The following is a 20,790-nucleotide window of genomic DNA, read 5'->3' on the forward strand; positions in this document are numbered from 1 at the left end:
CCCCCATTCTGCTTCCTGTCTCTCGGACAGCAGTGACCCCAGGGACCCCCCATAGATGGGACTACAGGGCACTTCCTTCAGCAATTGGGCGTTTCACACAGTGCAAGGTCCTCAGGGTTCTCCCAGGCCACAGCAGGTGTCGGAATTTCCTTGTCTTTAAGGCTGAACAGTGGTCCATTTCACGGGTGGCTGTTCTGTCTGTCCACTCGTCCACTGACGGACACTTGGCTCACTCTCCCAGGGCTATTGTGTGAATACCCAGGCTTCCTGATCTGGCAAATTCAAGTATGAGGTTAGACAGGCCCCGTGGAAGCCCCCGCCCCCGCCACCACCACCCCTGCTTCACCGTCTTAATCGACAGCCTGAGCAAGATCCGTCCTGGATCCTGCGACTCTAGAATTCCACGTCCCTTCCACACCTCTTCTCTCTTTCGCTTGTCATTTCCCGATACCTTTTGCCACGTGAGCACACAGGACACGTTACGCCCAGACTCGTATCCTCGCAGCCGAGACGCGGCCAGCACTGGCCATGGGCAGCCTCTGTTCTGGGGACGTGGCCTGGAGAGGGGTCCTCGGGTGCCGCTGCAGCCTTGGGCTCCTGGCTCTACCGTGAACAGGCCCTGGACTCTGGCTCCGAAGGTCACAGCAGCTCTTCACCTGGGGCTCTGCATGGTGCATGGGTGTCAGAGAGGTGGCACACCAGCCCTCGGGTTCTGTACCAAGGGCCCAGCACACAGCATGGCACCCCCTGAGGCCAAGAGTGGCACATGTAGCCTTTGTGGTTTTCAATGCCAAAATTCAGAAATAGCAGTAGAAGGTAGCTCTCTCCAGGGCCAGGGTGACGGCGGTGGCTGGGGTGACGGCCGTGGTCCTTCAGCTGCTCTTCCCAAGTCAGTCTGCAGGCTCTCCCGTCAACGTGGGCCCAGTGTGACCACCACAGGCTGGATGCTCACACCCCGGCCCTGAGGGCACAGTGCTGGTACGGTCACGCCAGACCCCACAGTGGGTTTGCGCTGCTCATTTAGAAGTCAGGAAATCCGGGGCACAGAGCTATCCCTATGCACCAAGGCCACTCAGCTGGCCCCAAAGGCCCAGGGTGGAGATGGTGAGCTGTCATCAGCACACATGAGCAGCCTGGCCCCATAGGTGGGGGTCCAGCAAGGACTGCACTTGCCCTCCACCAGACCGCATACAGGTCAGGCCAAATGTCCAGCTTTGGGATCAGAAAGATGTACTGTCACTTCCAAACTGAAGTGGTCAGTCTCTGACAAACTACCTGTCCTCCTCCTCCCCATGGAAGCTGCAGAGGCCCGGTCTTGGAGTACTCAGTGTCACCCACAGTTGGAGGGATCTGGTCCTGAGACCTGAGGAGAGTCCCACTGTCAACAGAGCCTGGGACTGCTTGTCACAGCCCCCAGTGTGACTGGCTGATACACCTGCCTGTCAGTCAGAGCTCCAGGCGGGCTCAAACCCAGGTGCTGATTGAAAGGAAAGTCACAGAGCCTGGGCCACTTCCACACCAGCTTAAGAGGACAAGGCCACTGTGCGGCACAGCCCTGTGTCAGGCTGCCTGAGGACAGCTCTGCTCAGCTCTGCAGGTCAGTACAGAGAGCAAAGAGAGCGGCTCTGGGACACGGCTCTGGGACACGGCTCTGGGACACGGCTCTGGGACACGGCTCTGGGACACGGCTCTGGGTCACGGCTCTGGGACACGGCTCTGGGACACCGCTCTGGGTCATGGCTCTGGGTCACGGCTCTGGGACACGGCTCTGGGACACGGCTCTGGGTCACGGCTCTGGGTCACGGCTCTGGGACACGGCTCTGGGACACGGCTCTGGGATGCGGATGAGATAAAGGGAGGCTCGTGGAGCCATCAGTGATGGAGAGGCCTCAGGGCGCTCAGCCCAACCAGAGGCCCAGGAAATGCTTGGTGGGTGGGGAGTCCTCAATGTGGTCTTAAAGGACAGGGTCCCGTGGGCTGAGTGCAGAAAGAGGGGAGGGCATTCCAGTTGGGCACCCAGCGTGGACCAGGAAAAGGGAGGGGGAAGCCCATGTGGGCCCATCCCAGGACACAGCAGATCCCACCTGGAGGACAGATGGACAGGCAGGCAGCAGGGACTTGTGGGTCACTCTGGGCAGCACAGAGGGATTCCCAGGCCACCAGGACCATGAGAGGCTGGTACCAGCATGGAGAGACGTGAGTGGGTGTCCATCCTACAATGTGCCCCTTGGTCACAGTGCAGAGCGGGACCCCAGGGGAGGAATTTGGAGGCCGGGAACCCTACGGTGCCCAGTGGGGCTAGGTCCAGAGAAGGTGGAGCCCACCTCCTCCTGAGGAGTGGCTGGCAGACCCAGGCCCTGCAGGGACGATGCCCAGAGAGCGAGTGGGCGGGCCAACCTGAGACTTAGCTTCAAGGTGTCAACGTGGCAGCATGATGGCCCACGCCCTGAGTGGGAGGTTCCATGCAGTCCGACTCCCGCCTCCTCCGGAACCCCCTCTCTCTCCCACTGACCTGGCAAATGCCTCGAGATGACTCCTCCCTGTCCCCTGACACGGCTCTGGGTCATGGCTCTGGGTCATGGCTCTGGGACGCGGCTCTGCCTCGGTGCTGAGCCAGCTGTCACTGCTGTGGGGACTTCCACCCTCCCCTAGCCCCCGGGCCCCAGCCCTGTACTGCTGCCACCCTGAGCCTCAGTGGGCTTTCCTCCAGATGTGCAGGGGACAGGTACTTCTTGGCAGTGGACGGGGACCCCCACTTGGCTGCTCCTCCTCCCCAACAGGACCTTTCAGGAGAGGGGTGGGGCCAGGCCACAGACCCAGGTGGGGATGGGCCCAAGGAGGGCCTCGGGAAGCACGGGCCAGCTGGCGGCCTGGTTGAGTGGACGTGTGCCTCTTGGTGTCCTGAGCCAGGAAGAGAAAGGCCAGAGGCTCTTCGGGAGTGCAGGCCGTCCCCAGGCCAGCCGGCTCAGGAGACCAGAGAGGGCAGGCCCTGAGGCTGGCCGCACTGGAGCACAGAGCTGCCCGCCACGGGGCCTTCTGCTCTCCTCTAAACGCAGAGATAAATGCCGTGGCCAGCCTGCCTGGACAAGCCCCTCTGGGCAGCAGGGTGGCAACAGAAGCCAAAGACAGCCCAGGCTCAAGAGAGGGCCTCTGGCACAGGAAAGGGAGGCAACAGCCACCGTCCCAGGAGCTCAGCAGGGAGGCTCTTGCCTCTGTGGGACACAGTAGGCTTCCTGGAGGAGGCAGCGTTGAGTGGGGCCCTGTGCATGTGCAGGATTTCAAAGGGGGCCTGGCTAGGCCTGCGTCCCACCCAGAGGTCCTGGGCAAGGCAGCTCGGAGCAGAGAGAATCAGACAGTTCAAAAACTGGGCCATGAAGGCCAACTGGGGGCTCCCGCTAGAAATTCACTCAGCCGTTCAGCAAACACAAGTCAGCTCTGAGCTTGAGGCGCTGAGACTGCGGACTGAAAGGAGCCAGGGCAGCGCATGGCTGAGCCGCCTGGCCCGGGGCTCGGGACCTGGGAGTACAGAGCCCTCCCTGTCGGGGACACTGGACAAGAGGCGAGATGGGGTCCTTGTGCCGTGAGAGGAAGATGGTGGCAGCTGTGTTCGTCTGGTGGTCCCCAGGAGTGAATTCAAACCCAGCCTGTCCAGAGCAAAGGGAGAGACAAGGCCACTGTGGCTCACGGGCCCTGGAGCCAGCACAGGGGCTGCAGGGGATCTCCCTGCCCCATGGGTCATTTATCGAGCCAGGTGCAGAGACTCCTGTGACCATGCTGTGGTCTTCCCCCCCATGGCCACAGGGCCCACAGGCGCCACCCCTGGCGAGAGACTACTGGCCAGGCCTGCCTTGGTGCTGCCCACACAGCCACGGGCTCAGGTTGGGGCCTGGGCCTGGCACAGCTGCCTCCTGCTTCCCCCTGCACTCACTCGCAGCCGCTGGCGTGTGGGTCACCGTGCATGTCTCATGAGGCGCAAGTCGGGGGGGAATCATCGGGTTAGGCCACGGCGGGGGCGGCGGGTAGTGGTCCTCCAACCCCAGGACAGGCTCGGCAAACCCCAAGGGCTGTGGCTTCCCACACAGCAGGGGCCCCAGGAAGACCACGCGCCTCCTGGGCTCACATTTACAGGAGAACGCGGCAGCTGTCCCTCTGCCACATGCAGGTAGGGGCCTTGCACTCTGGGTTAGGGAGGAGCTCAGCCGCAATTTGCAGGTCCCCTCTCCCCTGAAGAGAAGCAGCCTCATCCAGGATGAAGGTGGCCGCGGCACTCAGCACCCCAGCCTCCCGCGCCCTAACATCGTGCCCAGCCCTCTCTGCAAAATGGAAATTCCTCAGAGGCTCCTGAGACACAAATCAGTGTTGACGAGGAAGGAAGCCGGGCTGGGAGCTGAGAGAAGGCAAGGGCACTGCCAGGCACAGGCCCAGCCCGCCTGCTCCGCCGCCGGCCTGCGGCACCGCTCCAGGCCCTGAAACTCCAGGACACAGCACCAGCCACCTGGCTGCAGCAGCTGGAATGCCCTGGAGTGGGGGACTGGAGGCCCTTTCCAGAGCCCCCCTGCCTTTCTACACAGCCACCCTGCACGGTGCCCCTGGGTCCCTCTCCATGCCCAGCCAGTGACGGAGGCACTTCAGGAGGCAGAGCCAGTGGCCCCAGAGGCCCTCCTGCTGGAGAGGCAGGAAGGAAGGTGACTCTGCAGCCCAGGCTCCTGCTGGCCTATGGGCTTGTCTGCCTGCTCATCCCACCAGGAGGGAACATGGTGGGGCCTCCTTGAGGGACAGCAGGGGGCCCCGGCCTAGCCCACACCCCAAGCTCCCTTCTCCCACCAGGCCAGCCTGAAGCCACTCTTCCAAAGTGAGAGCGTGGAGTCTGCCTGTCCTTCCTCCAGAATGAAGCAGACATCCAGGACACTCCTGGGCAAGACAGCTGCCAGGCCCGTCAGGCACGTGGAACTCACTGCTGTCCTGGTGCCATCCAGAAAGCCACCTCCAAGGGCACCTCTGAATGGAGGAAGGCCCACGTCACAGGGGGCTTACAGGCAGTCTGCACCCCCAGACACAGCCAGCACTCGAAGGCTGCAGATCCATCCTGGGGCAAACGAGGACACCAGCTGGTCCAGCCTCAAGCCCACTCAGCGCCAGGTCCTGCTAGACACCAGGCTGCCCACAGGGAGTGGGGCCAGCCCTCAAGATGGTGGCTGCCGGTGGGAGGCACAGAGTGCACACTAACAACAGAGGCAGTGAGCGTCACCAGGGCCTGTGAGCGCCGGGAAGAGAACACAGGAGGCCGCCGGAGCCGGGCCTTCAGCATCTGCAGCCTGAGCACAGGACATTCAGGTGGACGCTGCGACACAGGCACATCCACCAGGGCCCAGTGAGAAGAGCAGAGCCTGAGGCTGCAGGTGTCCCTGTGTGTGTGCACAAGCATGCACCCAGAGATGCCCACACACACGCACCCAGAGATGCCCACACACACGCACCCAGAGATGCCCACACACACACACACAGAGATGCCCACACACACGCACACAGAGATGCCCACACATCCGATCTGCACAGATGCCCACACACCCGATCTGCACAGATGCCCCCCCGATACACACACACAGATGCCCACACACCAGACTTGCACAGATGCCCACACACACACACACACACACACACAGATGCCCACACACACACACACACACACAGATGCCCACACACACGACCTGCACAGATGCCCACACACCCGACCTGCATAGATGCCCACACACACACACACACAGAGATGCCCACACACATGCACACAGAGATGCCCACACACCCGATCTGCACAGATGCCCACACACCCGACCTGCACAGATGCCCCCCCGACACACACACACAGATGCCCACACACCAGACTTGCACAGATGCCTACACACATGCACACAGAGATGCCCACACACCTGAAGTGCACGGAGACACACATGTGCCCATGCATGCGCACATGTGTGTGCAACAGGATGTGTGTACACAGAGCTGTGCACTCCTGGGGCTGGATGAGCACAAACACAACACTCCACTCCTGAAAATGTGTGGGAAGTTCCTTGGGAATGAGGCCCCCAGCTGTAGTGGGCACCAAAGAGGCCAGTGGACTTGGGCAAATCCCAGGAGGTCAGCAGGGAGCAGAACAGTCATGGAGAGGGAGGAGGACCCAGAAGGGCCGAGAGCAGCAGACGCCGTGCAGGGTCAGCCCCAGAGAAACACACAGAGGGGCACATGCATAAGAGGAGGCACCAGCAGCTCCCGCCTCCTGAAGCGTGAGGCCAGGCCACGGGAGACCACGGCACCCACGGGGGCTCGAAGCCAAAACAGAGGGGGCAAGGACACGAGGACGGGGCCTGCCCTCCTGGGTGGGAGGGGTTACAGTGCAGCTGCTGACTGACAGGTGTGACAGTTCCTCCAAAGCCCAGCAGAGGCTCTGTGGGACCCCGTAACCCCTGCCCCAGGCACATGCCAAAAGAGTGTGGCGAGTAGTCGTGGAAATGTAGTCCAGGAGCACTCAGGGGGAGCATTCACAGTAGCCAACAGGCAGAAACCACGTCCACTGAGGGGTGGATGCAGCAGATCCTCACATGGAATATTATTCAGCCTTAAAAAGGAAGGAAGGATTGTCCTGCCACAGCAAGGACCATCCTGAAACCGTGGTGCTCTGCAAAGAAGCCAAAGCAAAGGGCCCGGGGTTGCCTGGCTCCTTCACGTGCAGGGTCCAGAGAGCTGGGTCCTCCTGCAGGCCGAAGGCTGGGCTGCAGGGGCGGGAGCCGCCGGCCACCACTGGCTTCCTTTGGGGTAATGTGGGTTTGGGAGCGAGTCAGAGGCGAAGGTTACACAGTGCTGGAAACGTTCTGACAGCCCCGAATTGTTCTCTGTAAATTGTTAATGTGTGTTATGTGAATTTCACCTCATTAAAAAATCCATCTGTATAATCCAATTTAAATACATCTTTCAGGTAGTGCCTATTAAAATTATGTTGACTTGGATCTTTTTAATATTATGAAAATAAACTGCGCTCAGGTGGGAAAATAAAGCAAACTTCTGCCACACTGAATCCTTGGAGAGAGCTGGGCTGTGTCGCAAGCCGGGCGAGGGCAGAGGCGGGCAGCGCCCACGGGCAGAGGCGGGGCTCGTGGGGACGGTGCTGGTCTCCAGCCCATCCTCCCCCCCTCCCACCAGCCTGACCCGGCTGCTCTATCCTTCTCCCTAAGAAGCCACCTGTCCTGCTGACCAAGGACACTGAGATGTGGCCTGGAAATCTCTCAGGCCTGACCTTACAGGAGGAGCCTGTGGCTCGCAGAAGGGACCCCCAAGGGGGGACTCTTGTGGGTGAGATTTCCAAGGGAAGGTTCCCAGGACAAGTGGGTTGAGGGAAGGGACCCACAGGGGTCAAGGACAGCTGAAGAGAAGTAGTCTCATCAGGAGGTGGCCTCGCACTGTCCCCCTGAGAACGGACCCCACCAGCGCTGGTCCCACCTTGGGCCAGCCCTTTGTGCGTGCCGTCCTCGTGGCTAGTCACAGAGGCCAGTCTCCAAGGAGGGGCTGCTGAATCGGCCCCTCTGGCCAGAACTCTCATCCCCCACCGAGAGCACGGCCCTCGGGGATCTGGCAAAATCCCTCCCTCACCTGGAAGCCCCTGGGGACCCAGGCTCTGCTTGGCCTCTGGTCAGTGCTCCTGTGGACCTGCAGACACAGGACAACCTCAGGCCACCAAGAGCCTGCCGGGGACAGCTGGGACAATGGCAGGGCCGGGGGGCAGAGAGGGTAATAGAAAGCAGCCAGGCCAGGCGTGGGGCCTCTTGTTTTGCTCTAAGTGCAGTTGACCTCGCTGCTAATAGTTAAGTGGATAAGGCAGAAAGAAACTGCCTCCTTTTCCCCTAAATAGATTTAGCCCTCACCCGGCCACATGAGCTTGGTCAGGCACGCGGCTAACGAGCCCTGCAGTGACCCACCCTTCAGCATCGTCCCTGTGGACTGCCTGTGGTGACAGGGCTCCCAGGGCAGCTGGGCACACTCAAGACCCCATCAGCAGCAGAAACCCCCCCGAGAGCAGGGCCTGCAGGGCCCCTGGCAGGCTGTGCAGAGGCAGCACTGACCGGGGCGGGGGGCCAGCAGATGGTAGCCGAACCTCGGCCGTCATCCCCCCGTGGGACAGGCAGAAGGTCCCACCAGCCCTCCAGGGGTGGACCCTCCCCAGGGCCCCAGACCTGGTCACAGTTATCGAGCCCTAATTAGCAGGGGCCGGTGACATGGGTGTTTGGAAGCTTCGCCGTGTTGGCTGCTGCTTTTGTGGGATCCCGATGCTCAGGTTAGAGCCAAGTCCTGGGACACAGGTCAGGGAAGCAGCCGCTCCCTCCTCCCCCAAGCCGGCCTCTTCCTCTGTGGTCAGTGCTGTCCCTGAAGGATGGGTCTTCCCTCCTCTGGCCTCCCGCCCACTGCCCCCAGACACACAGGCCACATCCCCAGGGTCCCTCAGGGCTCTCCTCCTGGGGGCTGCTGAGCAGGGGGACCTGGGAGGGGGCAGCCACCAGGAACCCCTTGGCTGGACCCAGCACTTGGGGCCCAGGGAGAGCTGAGACTGGAAATGCACCGGGCCTCGGGGCGCTGGCGGGTGTTCTGGTGAGGAGCAGCGGTGCCTGTCACCACCCTGGAGGGACCACTCATGTCCAGGCACCGTGGCAAGTCAGGAGCAAAGCCAGATGGGAAGGTGGTGCTCAGAGACAGCCCGAGTAGAGGCTGGTGTCCCCCTGAGGACAGGGGCTCACAGCTGGTTCCAAGGACCCCTGCCCCTCAGGAGCCCCTCCCTGCCCGCCCACCACCCTGTGCCCACAGTTCTGTCTTCCTTCTCCCTGTGAACACATCACCCCACCTCCAACGACACCCTCGGGACTCTCCCCCATCGGCTCCTCAAACCCCACCTGGTGCACTTGTCAGCTCCCACGGGAGCGATGCTCCGTGACAAGTGCTCCGACATGGTGGCCAGGAAGTTGTGCCACCCCAGGCTGACCCGTCTGCACACGGGTCTCGGAGCCGCTGTCGGGAGCTGGCTCAGCCCCTGGCTCTGCTTCAGGCTGCGCAGCAGGCGACCCTCACTCCAGAGGTTGGGCTCGGGTCTGTCCCCCAGTGTCTACCTGAAGCCCAGACAGGCCGGCTCCCTGACCAGCCAGCCCTGTTTGGCACCTCGTTACGTCGCCCAGAGCCCGGCCCCCTCAACAGGCTGCTCACTCGCACCCTGTGGCCTCTCCTGGATTGCAAACGCCCCGGTCAGTGGACTCGGGTGCTCGTCTCCACCCTGGGCCTGGCTCCCGGCACAGAGTGGAGGCTCAGCGCGTGTTTGTGATGAATGAGTCAATGAAGTTGTGCCTGAAGCCCGAGGAGAACCCCCCCCACGTGGCTCTCTCTCCGTCATTCGCAGGGCCAGCGTTCCCCCAGGAGCCCACCCAGCCAGCGCTCGGCTGGTTGTGGAGGCTCTGATGTGAGGGACGAGGGACTCGTGGAGGTACGCTCAGCCGTGGCATTGCAGAGTCTCCTCTGGGTCACTGCCCCCGGGGACACGGGCTCACAGCAGGATCTCTGCTCCTGGCTTCCCCAAAGTGGAGCTGCTCCGTGCTTTCACATGCGCAAGTCCTGACTGAGACCCAGCAGAGGAAGGGCCCGGCCGCCTGCTGCCTGTAAGGACATGACTGGGGTCCTGCTCTCCCACAGGGCGGCTGGTGGTGGGCAGGCCTGGTACCGCCTTAGCACTCAGGCGAGGAAGGGTGTCGGACACACCCCAGCCAGGGGAGCAAGGCTCTGGGGCGAGAGCAAGGAAGGGCGGCAGGTGCCCCAGCAGAAGAGCCTGTAGATGAAATGTGGGCTGGTTCAGTGAATGGCGGCGCCAGGCACCACCTCTGAAGCGCTGTGGTGATGTCCGCTAGGGCAGCCAGCGTCCCTGTGTGCCCAGGAGGGAGGGCTCCTGGATCAGGGCTCTCTATGCACGAGGGAGTCCAGGCAAACTGGGACCACAACCACCCTCCCCGAGTAACGAGAGCCTCAGCCCCCGCCCCAGTGCCCCTCCTGTACAAGGCCAGGGCCAGGCAGGCACAGAAAGTAGAGCCTAGGGACACCCTGGTGGGTGCACCCTCCCTGGTGGGAGGGCAGGGAGAGCGCATGGGGGAGGGACTGCCCTAGGGGAAGGGTCTCGCCCAGCCAGCTGCCTGCAAGGGACCCTCAGCTCCCCCAGGCCTCGTGGGGGACCTCCACAGAGGACAGAAGGGCCCCTTGGTCATGCATCCCAGTCCCTCAGCCACTGCCACTGAGGAGGTCCCACCGAGGACCCGGCACATAGCCCCCTGCCTGGGGGTCTGCCTCGCGGCCCTGCCCCTGTAGTCCTCCACCCTGCTCCTCCCGGATCTACAGCAGGTGGCCTCAGGTCGCCCACACACAAGAAGGTGGGTTTGGACTCAGCTTGTCCCCCCAAGCTCCGATGTCAGGCCCTGGCCTCCGAACTGCCCCACGACCTGCCTGGTGTCCAGGTGAGGCTGGAGCTTCTGGTCCAGAAAGTGAGGGACTGGAGGCCTGGGGACAGGGAGGCTGCCCTGCAGAGACCCAGGGGCCCCGCGCGTCCCTGGGCCCGGGCCTGTTGGCCTCCGGGGCTGGTCTCCAAAGCACCTGGCCGAGAGCTGGGGAGGACCTGGGAGAGGGGCACAGGGTCTCTCAGGCCTAGAGCTGCCCTGGATCAAGGCCTCCCTTCCCTGGCCTGCTGGACCTCTGAAGGGGCTTTATATTCCCAACACCCAACCAGGTTCCCCTTCCTCCCTACTCCGAGGCCTCTGGTCCATGAGACCCTCGAATCTAAACCCTCCTGCCTCAGCGCAGCCCCACCCAGAGGCAGGCACACCTCAAGGCCACCCAGGCTTCTTCCAGTCCAGGTTCCCAAGGCCCTCCCTCACCGCTGGGTCCCCAGGCTGGCCTTGGTCTGCTCTTGCAACAGAGGCTCAGCACACAGAGCTGGCACCACCTTGGAGAGGGCACCCTTGCTGTCCCAACAGGCAGACCGGCCCTGAGAGGAGGCTGAGTGCCATGCCAGGGCCACAAGCCTATCCAGGCTGGGCACAGCTGCCCAGCTCGCAGGGGGCAGGGACAGGGACCCAAAGAACAGGGTGCGCGAATGAGGGGGCAGCGGCTGGAGAAGAAAGAGCCTCAGTGACCGAGCCCCAGCCCCGGCGTCTGCTGGGACCGGGCCATCCTGAGCTGGCCACCAGCCAACTGAAACAGACCATTTTGAGTAAGCAGGCGCTGCCACTCCGGCCGACACGCCATCAGCATTTATTTGCCCAACTCAAAAGGGGAAGAGCGCCGAGAGGCAGGCCTGAAAGTGAAAAGCAGCGCGCCCGTCAAGACTGCAGGCGCACCGCCAGCCGCTCCTCGGCGGACCTCTGCGCGCGCCCTAAATTTAACCAGCTGGAAATCCTTTTTTAAGTTGCCTCCTATTCAACCTTTTGAAATAAAGATCTGCCTTTTAATGGGAAATCTGCTTCCCGCCGTGGAGCGGGAGCCGGCACCGTGGCCAGGCCCATCCTCCTGGACGGCAGCCGCCGGGTTTTGGCTGCAAACCCGGGGAAGCGCGTGTGCAGGGCGGAGGGGCGCCAACGGTCAAGGCCACTGTCCCTGGGTGAGGGGACATTCTCAGACCACAGGCACAGAGGCTTCCTTAGAGAAAGCAGGAAATTAAAAAGCAACAGCAATAAGAAGATGCCCTGCCAAGAAAATAAAGAAGACATTTTCCGTGCGTGCTCACCTAAGGGCCGGGCGGAGCTGTGGGCACCAAAAGCCACCAGTCAGGCGGGCTGCGTTCAAGTCCCACCACGGCCTCCGGGCTCTGGGCCTGAGCCTCTCACAGAGTGTCCCTAGGTCTCAGTCTCCCTATCTGCGAGTCCAGGTGATGCCAGCATCGAGTGACTGCAGATTGAGTGACAGGTGACACAGGCACCACCAGATCATAGATGACAGGCAACAGGCTCTGTCCTAGATATGATTTGTCACCCAGTCACATGGGAAGCGGGTTCACTGGGGAAGTGGGGCTTAGTCGATGTCCGACTCTGAGACCCTGGGTGTGAGGGGGCTCCCCAGGGCCATGGGGACTAAGACAGGGCCGTCACCAGGCTGCTGGCCTTGGTGAGGGATGAGGCAGACAGGGTGTGAACCTCAGAGTGGACAGACCTCGGGTGGACTGAGCTGCAGGGGGCCTCGGGAGATGAGATGACCACAAGGGGCTGGGCACGGTGATGGAGCCTGCATGCAGGTGAGCGGGAAATGGAGGGTGAGGGAGCCCTCGACGGCACCCCCAGGGAACCTCCCGTCTAGCCAGGGAGGGAAGCTGGGCACAGCAGTCCAGGGGAGAGGGCCGACGGGCGGAAGGCAGCAGGCTGTCCTCTCAGGCACAGGCCCGTGTGGGAGCGTGACGCGTGCATGTCAGAGCCTGGCTTTGGTGAGAAGACTGCGCCCAGGGTGTTCTGTCACCTGTGCACGCCACACCCTGCTCCTCCGATGGTGCTCTGACACCAGGACCCAAGGTCTCCAGCAGCCGACCACCTCTCCAGCCGTCCCCTCCCTGCATGACCAGTGGCCAGAAGGAGTGACCGGAAACAGCCCCTCTGGGAACCCTGAGGTCTTCTCCTGGAGAAAGCCGAGAACCCTGTGCTCCAGGAGAAGCGGCTTCCTCCTTAGAGGGACGCAGGGAAGACCCCCGTGGTGGTGGGGGGGGTGCCCAGCCTGAGAGATGAGTGGGCTCTGGGTGAGGTGGGAACTCTCCGGGGGGCAAGAGCCACTCCCAGCAGAGCCCCAGAGGCTGGGACAAACTGAAGCTGGTTGACCGGGACGTTCACGGAGAACAAAGGTCCAGCAAGGCAGGGTGACCACCGGGGCGTCAGGTGGCAGGACCAGACTGGGAGCACTGGCCTTGCTCAGAAGACCCCGCAGCCAGCTCTCACACCTGAAGGAGGTCAGCCTGGTTGGAGAGAGGAGCTGGGCACCCAGGCCAGGGCTCCTAATGGCTCCACTGAGATACCACCCATGTGCGGGCCTGGTGTCCATCTGAAGTGCAGACCTCAGCAGCCTCTGGCAGATCACACCACTGGGCTTTAAATTGTGGTAAAATATACACAACATGGGACTTATCATGACATCTGCTTTCAGGGTCCAGGTCAATGGGACCAAGCACAGTCACAATGTCACACAACCACAACCATCTACTTCCAGAACTTGGTCAAAACCCCAAATAGAAACTCACACCCACCAGGGAAGAGCTGCTGGCTCCCGCCCCTGCGGCTCTCCCACCCCGGCGACCTTGGGTGCACTTCCTTCTCTGGACCTGCCTGTTGCAGACCCAGTGGAACAGAGCCACCCTCTGTGACGCTCACTGCACAGGGCAGAGTGTCCTCAAGGTCCAGCCACCTTGACGACAGCCTGCCTGGTGCTTCACTCCTCATTACAGTCAGATAACCTTCCACTGGGTGGACATGCCACATTCTGTCTGGCCATCCTCCTGTCCAGGGGCATGGGCTGCCTCCACGTGGCCTCTGCCAAGAACACGGCAACAGGCCTGCACCTGAGTCTTGCACAGGCTCCGTGCCCGTCTCCGCACAGATTCGCTATCATGCTTTTGAACTAAAACAGAGTCAAAGAGACAGACGTGCCCGGCTTCTCACACGGCCACAGCTGGAAGTGGAAGGACCTCGGCAAGAACAGGCAGGGGCACCAAGGGACAGCGTCACAGCAGCCCAGAGAACTGCGAGGTGGTAGAGATAGAGAAGGGAGACTCAGACGCTCCTCAGACCTCAGAGCCAGGGCGCAGGAGGTGGCAACGAGGAGGAACGCAGGGTGGGGACAGTTTGGGGATCATGGTATCTAGAAAGTGAGTCTGAATCCTCAGGCAAATCCCTCCCAGGAAAGATCCCCTCCAAGGGCCTTTAAGAACAGAATCCTCCCACCACAACGGCCAGCGTGGAAAAGACTCCCCAGATCAAGTGCCGGCAAGGACGTGGCGTGGTGGACACACCCACCCAGAGGGCAGGGCACCCAAGAGCGCTCTGCAGATGGCCTGGCAGCATCTGCTGGAGCTGGACATGTGGGCACCCAGCAGCCCCACTGCCCAAGGCTCAGCCTCAGGGCCACCAGAGGCAGATCCAGGGATGTTCACGAGCAGCTTTATTCTTGGTGACCAGAGTCTCAAGTGCCCGTCAGCAGAAGCACACGTGAGTACATTGTGGGTACTGGGAGCACCCCACGGCCACCATAGGAGGTGCTCGTGGAGAACCTGTGCATCCTGCAGACCCTCCCCGGGACAAGGGGCAGACCCCAGGGACAGGCTGGGGCTCCCCTCTCTGTGAAGTTCAGGAACTGAAAGGACCAACCCACAGGACGCCAGGAAAGAGGACCTTGTAGGACTTGGTAGGACCCCATCTACACAGAAAACTGCATGTTCCAACGTCTTACAGAAAGTCGGGGGAGTCCTGATGGAGACTTAGGGTGACAGAAAAGAGGACAGTCCCACAGGCAAAGCCACAGGCTCCTGGGGGCATCTGGGCCCACACACAAGAGAGAGGGTCAGACGCGCCAGACGGGAAGTGCCTTGCAGGAATGGCACAGCAGTCCTGAAGGCCTAGACTCTGAAGGGGACGGAGGAGATGTGAAGGACTCCGTCCAAACCCAGAACCCGCCGCCTGGCCTCTGAGGACAAGGCTACGCAAGGAAAGAATCACAGCAACAGTCACCTGCGCATGGGCAGGAGGGCACCGGGCAGCCTGGGGGATGTGCCGTGGGAACCTCTCTACCAAACCTCTAAGGTCCACTTCACTGCCGAGAGGTCCACTATTTAAGTAGAAAGAGGGGGCTTGTGAGGTGACCCAGTGGGGTTCTTGGTTTCTCCAGGGTCTTTGGGGTGGGCAGAATAACCACCCAAAGACACCACACCCTAACCTCAGAACCGTCGTGTTCCGAAGGAACCCATCTCCACGGACATGTTACCTCGCCAAGCAGAGGGGCCTCCTCTGGTGGACCCCGAGAAGGGAGAGTCTCCTGGCTCATCCAAGTGGCCAGCGTGATCACAGGTCCTTCACGGTGGAGGAGGGAGGCCGGAGAGGTCAGAGCCACGTCCTGGGTTGGAGCTGGGGGAAGGAGCCACACCAGGACTGTGGGCAGCCACCAGAAGCTGGAAAAGAGAAGGAAGCAGGTTCTCCCCGGAGCCTCCCGGCCCTGCGCACCCTGGACCTTGCTGGTGAGACCCCCGGGCAGCCCGTAGCCCAACGGTGAGGGCCATGCGTCCTCCAGCACTGAAGTGGGGGTGAGGCTGGGTGCCACGGCTGCACCTGTGACCCCAGCGCCTCAGGAGGCTGAGGCAGGAGCATCGCAAGTTTGAGGCCAGCCTAAGCAACTTACTTGGTGAGACCCTGCCCCAGAATAAAAACTAAAAGACGGGGGTGTAGCTCAGTGATAGAGCACACCTGCATCAATCCCCACTACCCAAAATAAATGCAGTGACTTGACGGGAAGCATGGCCGTCTCTGCACCCTTCCTCCTCCCCTCCGCCCCGCCCCCCTCCTCCCCCCACAAGCCTCCCTTCTCTCCAACCTCGAGGGCTGCTCCCCACTGCTCAGGAGCAGCAGCGCCACCGTCAAGGCTTTGGGTGGAGAAATCACGCAGCAGCTTATGTAACTCCATCCCCTGCCACAGCCACCAACGCCCACAGATGCCCGAGGAGACCTGTGCCACGAGCCCACCCACGCACCTGCGGACGGGCAGACGCCAGCTCCCATCAGGAGCCGGAGTCCTGGGGCAGCGCTACAGTCCACTTGCCCCGTCCAACCTGGGGGCCCGGTCAACACTGTTCAGCTGGGCTCGAAGGAAACTGGCCTGGCTGGACTCCAGGAAAGAGGCTTTGTGTCCTGGGCCTGTCCAGCGCCTTTGCCCATACAGACGTGTGTGACCAGCAGGCCGTGCCCTTGTCTCTGGGCAGCTGTGTGCATGGTGGTGGGCCCTGCGTCTCCTGCACCAAGTCCCCGCATCCCGAGGCCTCATCTCAGACTCTGGTGTCTTCCACCACCGAGGCCCACCACCTGGGGCAGTTGGGGTCTGCCAGCACAGCCCTGGATGGAGCCATCTCTCTTGCAGCTCCTCCCACGGCCACACTTGAGTGGCACAGCTCTGGGGACAGGCCAGCAAGGGACAGCAGGGAGACAAGGACAGAGGCCAGAGAGGCGCTCTGATTTCCATGACAACAGCAGAGTCTGGCTGCCTGTGTGGGAATGTGATCCCCGAGAGCTGGGTCTGCCCACCTCAGCCTGAGGTGGACGCCGCCCTCCTGGCCCTGGGGTCCAGCGCTGCCTGTGTGTGCGGCTGTGTGTGTTCAAGACCAGGGGAAGCTGTTCCTGAGGGCTGGACGTAGAGAGGGAGAGGGACCCGGGACTGGCTCCAGGCCTAGAGACCCCAGAGCCTCACGTGCCCTTGACCTTAGGGGATGGCCTAGGTGGGGCCGGGAAGGGGAATGGCTGAACATGAGGCCCAGGGAGGACCCTGCAGGTCAGGGGAGAGGGGGAGAGTGAGCAAGCACTGGTGGGTTCAGGACCCTGGCCAGCCCTGCCACTCCCACCCACCTGGCACTGTCCCCTGCGGGGCTCAGGACCTGGTAAAGCTCCGCCCACCAGGGTCATTTGCAAAACTGCCAATTGTGTGAGTAAATGCAAGTTTTCACTGGGCTCCAGGCTCGGCCTGACGTACGGCATGTCACCATACAACGGCAGCGCAGCTCTGTTAATGCTGAGCACCCACCCATCAGGAAGGACGGTCCTGGGGAGACAGGGACCCTCTGGCCCCCAGCGTTGGCACCCTCGGATCTATCAATGAATTCTGCCATGGTGCCTGGTCCATCCGGGACTCAAAGCCTCCTGACTGCCGGGTTGTGGGCAGAAGAACAAAGGGAGAAATTGATCCACTTCACCCCTTGAATGAGGATCTGAATGATCCTGTGAGCCATGCAGCAGGCTGGCTGGCAGATTCGATTTGTTTCTGTTAATTCACAGGAAAGGAGGCCCAGGAAGAGAGGGACTGCTCTGCCGTGAAAACAGCCCACGCTTTGTTTTGCTTAAATAACGCAGGTAACACCCTGTGGCTGGCGCAGGACTGAAGCCGGAGCAGTCTGGCCCACTCTGCTTCCCGGTCACAGAGGCTGCAGCTCAGGGGCCGGCTCGGGCGTGGCCTCTCCTCTGGTCCCCCTTGGGGCAGGTCCGGCTCCGGGTTTCTGCAGACTCCTCTCCCGCCTGCAGGTCCACGTTCCCTGAGGCTGATGGCAGCTGCTCTGGGCTTCCAGGAACACCTCTCAGTCTTTGCCCCTGGGCCCTCCCTCCAGGCCGCAGGCGAGGGTCTCACCAGTCGGCTACAAAGGATCCTTCTTTTCAAAGTTGGTTTTGATAAGAGAAACATGGCCACCTCCCAAAAGATGAGATTAGAACCGAGAAAGAGGAGAGGGAGGCAGGGAGGAGAGGGGCGTGCCGGCCTCCACCTCCCTCTGCCCACCCTCCACTCTGCACCTGGCTCTCCTGCCCCACCTCCCCTGTTGAGGAGCCTGTCGGACCCACTCAGCCCCCTCCTGGTCCCAGCAGGTCCTGAGGCTCTGAGGGGACACGAGGGAGGGGTGGCCAGGAGGCCCCACCGCTGGTTGCAGACCAGACCCTGGTGACCTTGGATTCGTCATTCGCCTCTGTAAATCAGGGCTCTCCAAGAAACAGCCACTGGAGAGAGCGAGGGGTTTCTGGGGCACCAGCGCCTGCCGTTGGCAGATGGAGAGCCAGGCCGGCCAGTGGCAGGTCCCCTGAGCTCACAGGCGTCCCAGCTCGGGCAGGCAGGAGGGGAAGGGTAAAGCCTCCGTCCTCCGCTGGTTACCCTGGACAGGATGGAGGAAGCCCACCCACACTGGGAGAACATCTGCGTCACCAACCACGCAGGCCTCCTCGGAGGGCCCAGGAGCAGGGCCCCGCCTGGGCCCAGACCTAGGCAGCTTCACGGGTGAGCCGACCCTCACCTCCCACCTCGCCACCTGCCTGAGGCGTAGCCGCAACACGGGGCCTGCCTCCCAGGACAGCTGTCCGTCTCTGGGCAGCTGTGTGCATGGGTGGTGGGCCCTGCACACAGTCCAGTGCTCACAGTCCAGGCCCTTGTAGTGGATCTAGACGGGCGCTGGGCGGGGAGCCCGGGGAAACCTGGAGGGACAGCAGAGACGGGAAAGAGTGGGACAAGGAAGGACCCGCCCCAGACCTGGAGCCACAGGAGGCAGGCTGGCACTGCTGCAGGCCTCAGGGTGACTGGAGCCGGGGCCTGGAGGCAGCTGTCCTGGCCCCGGGTCTCCTCCTAGGCGGTCAGCCCCACCTCTGCTCTCTGCACACCGCCCCACGTTCCCTGGACCCCTGCAGAGATGGCACTGCCCAGCCCCCCAGCCACACCCCACGAAGCTCTGGTCACCGCTCAGACTTCAGGGAGGTCCTCCATTAGGGAGCAGGCGGTATCCCTCCAGAAGGTACGTGGACGTCCTCACCCAAAGCTCAGGTGTGCCCAGCTGGGACACAGGATCAGTACAGATGTAACCGGGAAGACGAGGTCACACTGGAGAGCAGTGGCCCTTCATCTAGCATGACAGTCCTCATAAGAGAATGCACAGACACTAGGCCACGTGGGGACATAGAAGGCCAGGTGACAATGAAGACAGGTCCTGGAGCCATGCAGTCACACACCGAGGAAGCCGAGGTCTGCCGGCAGCAGGAGAGTCAGCAGGAGAGTCAGGAAGAGGCCTCCCGGGGGCCCTCTGAGGGAGTGGGCCCTGCCCGACCTGGACCTTGACCTCAGAGCCTGGCCTCCAGACGGAGAGCAGGTTCCCTCTGTTCCCAGCCGCCCAGTGTGGGGTCCCTGCTATGGCAGCCACAGGACACTGGGCCCGTGCTGGGTCCAGACCAATCAGCCACCTACCGCAGTACCGGACCACCCCAGCTGGAACCAGAGGACGGGTCACCAGAACACAGGTGAGCTGCACACGCCCGGCCTGCTGCTGGCCTGGGGGACCACGCGCCTGCGCCTGCTCCCTGCCGGACCTGCCAAGAGGAGGACAAGGCCTCAGGGAGGTGGGAAGCTGCGAGTGGGGTCCTGCGCCCAGGCCCAAGGCCAGACCAAGCCCAGCCCTTTCCCAGGGGAGGAGTGGACAGCCGGAACCTGGGCCGAGGCCGCAGGCCAGGAGGCAGAGCGAGCAAGGACAGGAGGACGCACCCACTGGGCTCCCTGCCTGGTCACGACTGGACAGGACCAAACATCTGGGACAGCTGATCAGGAACCGGGCGCCTTGAAGACGGACCAGAGACCCTGGAGCTCTTTCTTCCCTCTCTGTCTGTCTCAACACCCCCACCTCCCCAGGTCCCTCCTGCCACCGTCGGGGTCTCAGAGGGCGAAACCCCCTGAATGATCAGAAACCACACTGAGGCTGCTTCCTTGGCTTTAGGACGGGCCTTTGGCTCTGGAGGCCCCAGGGCTGCTCCTGCTTCTCCTGCCCACCCCGTCCCCCTGCCAAGAGGCAGGAAGTGAAGAGCCACCGGGAAGTCAGAGCAGATCGTCCCCAAGTCCCCACTAAACCCCCATTTCCCAACTTGCTTCCCCAGGAGTTTGATTCTGGGCTATGTCCACTCACAGGTCACCAGCCTCGCTAAAAGGGTGGGCAGCGACTGGTAAGCAGGCGTGGGCCCGTGAACTCAGGTTTCTACTCAGAGCGTCCTGTTTTAGGGAAAAGCCGCCATGGCCCGGGGCAGCAGTTCCAGAAGCACTGGCCGTCCAGGAAACCTAGGAAGAAGGACACGATTCAGTGACGGGCATTAAAATATAAAGCCACGATGCATTTTTAAACATTCCTCACTTGTTTTCCAAAAATCCCACAACCCCTCCCAGACAGCACGCGAGAACCTGCGGAAACGTGACTGTACTGTCCCTCTCACCTCCACCCGGGCTGGCCGCTCCCGGGCCCCCCCATGGAGGTGGCTTGCTCCGGCCCAGGGGCGAACGTCCATGGGGCGTGGCCAGGGGACAGCGGCCTGGGAGCTGCCGGCCCGCGTGGTATTTTTCCTGCATTATTTAACACAGCCCTTTCAGCGTGTGCTGGAGCCGTGACGTTGCCAGCGAGGGACCATGACCCAAGGAATATTTGCAAAAAGCTGAGTTAGGTAAATATTTTATGCCCGTTAATGCGGTGGCCTGGACGACGGGCAGGGGCAGGGGCAGGCGGGCAGGGGAGCACGTGCCTGGGCACGTGCCCAGGGTGGCCAGGGTCCCTGACAGCGGAAGCGGCTGCCCAGTCTGTGGGGCCCCCGTCCCTTTGCGGGAGGGGCCACACACCCTCCACGCACTCTCAGGGAAGTGCCCAGTCCCGTGGAGGTTGGCGTCCCCAGTCACCGCAGCCCGGTGTCCACACTGTAAAAGGCAACACTTCCGAGTGGCTCCAGCCCATGATGATGTGGTTCCCAGAGAGGGGCCAGGGCCTCGGCAGTGGAGAGGAGAGTCCTCGGGCCCCACCCCAGACCAACGTCCTGTGCAAAAGGAGGTTCTCAAATGGGTTCTGGAGCGGGACCCCATCCTGGCTCACAGCTGACCACTTCTGATGTGGCCTCCTTCAGCATCCTCTCTCCATCCTGAGAGAGCCACTCGGGGCCCCCTGCCCCCCATGCCACAATCTCCTCTTTGCTTCAGGTTTTGGGTATCAGAAAATTACAC

The 20,790-nt window shown here is 62.2% G+C and overlaps 1 protein-coding gene and 1 long non-coding RNA gene across 30 annotated transcripts; one reads left to right on the forward strand and one right to left on the reverse strand.

Annotated features, from left to right (window-relative positions):
- Positions 1-6,032: 6,032 nt before the first annotated feature.
- LOC124079396 (uncharacterized) lies at positions 6,033-20,198 on the reverse strand. Of its 28 annotated transcripts, none has more exons than XR_009224989.1 (7): positions 20,019-20,165; positions 19,718-19,866; positions 19,009-19,130; positions 16,822-18,791; positions 16,329-16,428; positions 15,022-15,161; positions 11,276-12,768 (listed from the first exon to the last, which is right to left on the reverse strand). XR_009224989.1 is itself a non-coding variant. In XM_058572774.1 (4 exons), exons 1-4 carry the CDS (start codon positions 20,149-20,151, stop codon positions 15,138-15,140), a joined length of 504 nt encoding a protein of 167 aa, XP_058428757.1. In that variant the 5' UTR covers positions 20,152-20,198; the 3' UTR covers positions 14,188-15,137. The 28 variants fall into 28 exon arrangements, 2 of the variants coding, with proteins under 2 accessions (XP_058428757.1, XP_058428756.1); XR_009224988.1 differs by having other exon boundaries at positions 15,022-15,205; positions 20,019-20,163; XR_009224978.1 differs by having other exon boundaries at positions 15,022-15,205; positions 15,782-18,248; positions 18,581-18,791; positions 20,019-20,159.
- On the forward strand, positions 18,324-20,784 carry LOC124079397 (uncharacterized). Of its 2 annotated transcripts, XR_006847336.2 has the most exons (3): positions 18,511-19,061; positions 19,227-20,243; positions 20,433-20,784. It is a non-coding gene; the product is annotated as an uncharacterized LOC124079397 (long non-coding RNA). The 2 variants fall into 2 exon arrangements; XR_006847335.2 differs by lacking the exon at positions 20,433-20,784 and having other exon boundaries at positions 18,324-19,061; positions 19,227-19,933.
- Positions 20,785-20,790: the final 6 nt, after the last annotated feature.

The sequence above is a fragment of the Marmota monax genome, unplaced genomic scaffold (assembly GCF_021218885.2).
Source record: "Marmota monax isolate L192 unplaced genomic scaffold, Marmota_monax_Labrador192_F-V1.1 WCK01_AAM20220418_F8-fsc00976, whole genome shotgun sequence".
In the NCBI taxonomy this organism is placed as follows: Eukaryota; Metazoa; Chordata; class Mammalia; order Rodentia; family Sciuridae; genus Marmota; species Marmota monax.